The 2,856-nt window shown below is 50.2% G+C and overlaps 1 protein-coding gene across 1 annotated transcript; it reads right to left on the reverse strand.

Annotated features, from left to right (window-relative positions):
• Positions 1-1,677: 1,677 nt before the first annotated feature.
• Positions 1,678-2,625, reverse strand: LOC125641252 (olfactory receptor 52P1-like). The gene has a single exon (XM_048860918.2). It carries the CDS (start codon positions 2,623-2,625, stop codon positions 1,678-1,680), a length of 948 nt encoding a protein of 315 aa, XP_048716875.2.
• Positions 2,626-2,856: the final 231 nt, after the last annotated feature.

Genomic DNA, 2,856 nt, shown 5'->3' on the forward strand with positions numbered 1-2,856 from the left:
TTCCAGATGGAACCCCGGGAGGACCCTGTCACAAATGCTGCCTAACAGCCTAGCTAAAGAGGTTCCAGATATAGAGATCAAAAGCGTCATGCAGAGCGTATGTTAGACTCAGCTTCAGCCCCTGGGCAATGGGTGCCCTGTAGTTCCAGATATGGTGCCCTGTAGGTGTGTAAATAGCGGATGAATGGAAGTTGTGCCACTTATCTCCCTCATTATCAGCTACTGCAGCCACCCCAGCCTCTGCCCAGCATCCTGGCTTCCCAACTAAAGCTCGGGCTTATCCTTCAAACTCTCTCAGCTGTTGTACTCCTAGTTTCCAAATTGATCCCTTGCCTTGCTCCCGAAGCCTGGCTCAGGACAAACGGCTCCCAGCCCATCCCCTTTGAAGGGATCCTGCCTGCTTCAAGCCCCCAACTAGGAGGAACTGAAGGGAGCTGAATGCTAAAGAAATAAGCCACACGATGGTCTCTTCCCTCAGGGCTTTGTAGCTGAACTTTAGGGCCCACAAGCTGTATGATGCACAATATCCCCCGCCTGCCTCAGAATCCTGATCCCAACTCTCAGCCTGGGCTCCTTCTTACTGTACTGCTGAGGCTAGCTGTAAAGTCCTCCAGGCTTCAGCCTGCACTTTCACCAGCATACTTATGGGTAGGGACACACCGAGCTGTCACACGTAGACAGGCTCTCTGACCAGCTCCTGCCTGGGAAGGCTGAACCTAGGGCACCTTCCAGCTTCTCAGGCACAAGCCCCCTCTGGAGTATAAACCCAAAATTATACGATCTTGGCTTGCACAGGGAATTGTACATTGCAAGCTCATAAAATTTGCCCCCACTCTCAATATGGAGAGGAATATATAGCAGCCTTTTGTCTCTGAATTATGACTCCCACACTGGTTTAGATAAAGTAAAACAAATGTATTAACTACAAAAGATAGATTTTAAGTGATTATAAGGGATAGCAAAGAGATTAAAGCAGATTACCTAGAAAATAAACAAAACACAGAAACTAAATTTAAAATGCTAAACAGATAAGTTATAAATAACATATTCTCACCCTAAGAGATGATACAAGTAGGCAGCAGATGCTTATGGGGCCAGCTCCCCTTGCTTTACAGTTTGGAAGCCCCAGGTGTTCCATTCACAGGCTAAAAATCCCTTTAGCCTGGGTCCAGCACTTCCCCCATTTCAGTCTTTGTTTCTCTGGTGTTTCCAGGAGTCTTCTTGGGTGATGAAAGAAGAACACAAGATGATGTCACTGACTCCCTTATATAGCTGTCAGCCCCAACTGTGTGTCCTGGCTACACTCACTTGCAGGCTCCTTGTCAGGTTGCAGCAGCTCCCATCCTAACCCCAGAGCAGAGGGAGCCCAGCTGGTGGGAGAGGGAGGTGGAGATGATCCAGCAAGGGATGGGGAGAGGGGAGGAGAGGAGTGAATGACAAGGGCAGTACCTTGGGGGAAGAGTCACAGAAGTGGGTGGGGCCTTGCGGGAAGATGTGGAACAAGGGTGGGACCTTGGGGAAAGAGGTTGGGCAGAGGGCAGGGCTTCAGGGATCAAGTTATCAGTTTGTCACATTGACCACTCACAGTAAGGTCAGGACAGGGTACGGCCCAGCACCATGTCACCTTCCAGATCTTCATTGAGCTCGGTGTGAGAGCCAGAGCATCAGGAGAAAATTTTAGATCCCTTCATGAGTAAAGAGCCGTAGCAGCCTGTTCCTGATCTGTTTGGTCCTCACCCCGTAGATGATGGGGTTTAGCGTGGAGGGCACCAGGAAGTAGACATTGGCAATGAGAACGTGGACATGCAGGTCCACATTCTGGCCAAACCGGTATGTGAGGGAGGCAAAGAGAGCTGAGATGTAAAAGACTAAGATGGTACAGAGATGGGAGATGCAAGTCCCAAAAGTCTTCAGTCGGGTGTCCTTTGTGGGGAGACTGAAGATGGCCCTGAGGATTTGGATATAGGACACGGTGATAAAAAGCGCATCCAGACCCATCACCAAGATTGCCACAGAGACACCGTAGTAACTACTGACACGGATGTCAGCACAGGCCAGCTTCACCACAGCCATGTGCTCACAGTGTGTGTGTGGGATGATGTTGGTTCTGCAATATGGCCACTGCCTTGCCAGCAAGACACAGGGCAGTACGAGCATGCTGCCACGCAGTACCACAGTCAGGCCAATCTTGGTCACAACGGGGTTTGTCAAAATGGTGGAATGTCTCAGGGGATGGCAGATGGCCACGTAGCGATCAAAAGCCATGGCCACGAGGATCCCAGACTCCACCACTATGAAGCAGTGAATGAAGTACAGCTGGGTGAGGCAGGCACTGAAATTGATCTCCCTGGAATTGAACCAGAAGATGCTCAGCACTTTGGGCAGGATGGACGTGGACAGGACCAGGTCAGTGACAGCCAGCATGCAGAGGAAATAGTACATGGGCCAATGGAGGCTTGGCTCCCTTTTCACGATGAAGAGGATGGTGAAGTTCCCCAAGACGCTGATGGTGAACATGGTGCAGAAGGGGATGGAGATCCAGACATGGGCTTCCTCCAGGCCAGGAATGCCCAGCAGGATGAAGGTGGAGGGGTTGATGAAGTCGGTTCTGTTGGAATCTGACATGGAGGAGGGGCGAAGGTGTCCAACTCTGATGAAGAATGGTGTCACCTGCAGGTATCGTACGTTCCCATGATTTCCTGTATGTGCCCAGGGTCAAGGGTTATAGTTGCAGTACAAATACCTGGCTGGAGAGATAATGTTATAATGAGACACTACATGCACTACTGAGGGCTGTTCTCATGGGTGAAGCAGATTGGTTGCCCTTCACACAATGAAAAATGACACTTTCATTAT

The sequence above is a fragment of the Caretta caretta genome, chromosome 1, assembly GCF_965140235.1.
Source record: "Caretta caretta isolate rCarCar2 chromosome 1, rCarCar1.hap1, whole genome shotgun sequence".
In the NCBI taxonomy this organism is placed as follows: Eukaryota; Metazoa; Chordata; order Testudines; family Cheloniidae; genus Caretta; species Caretta caretta.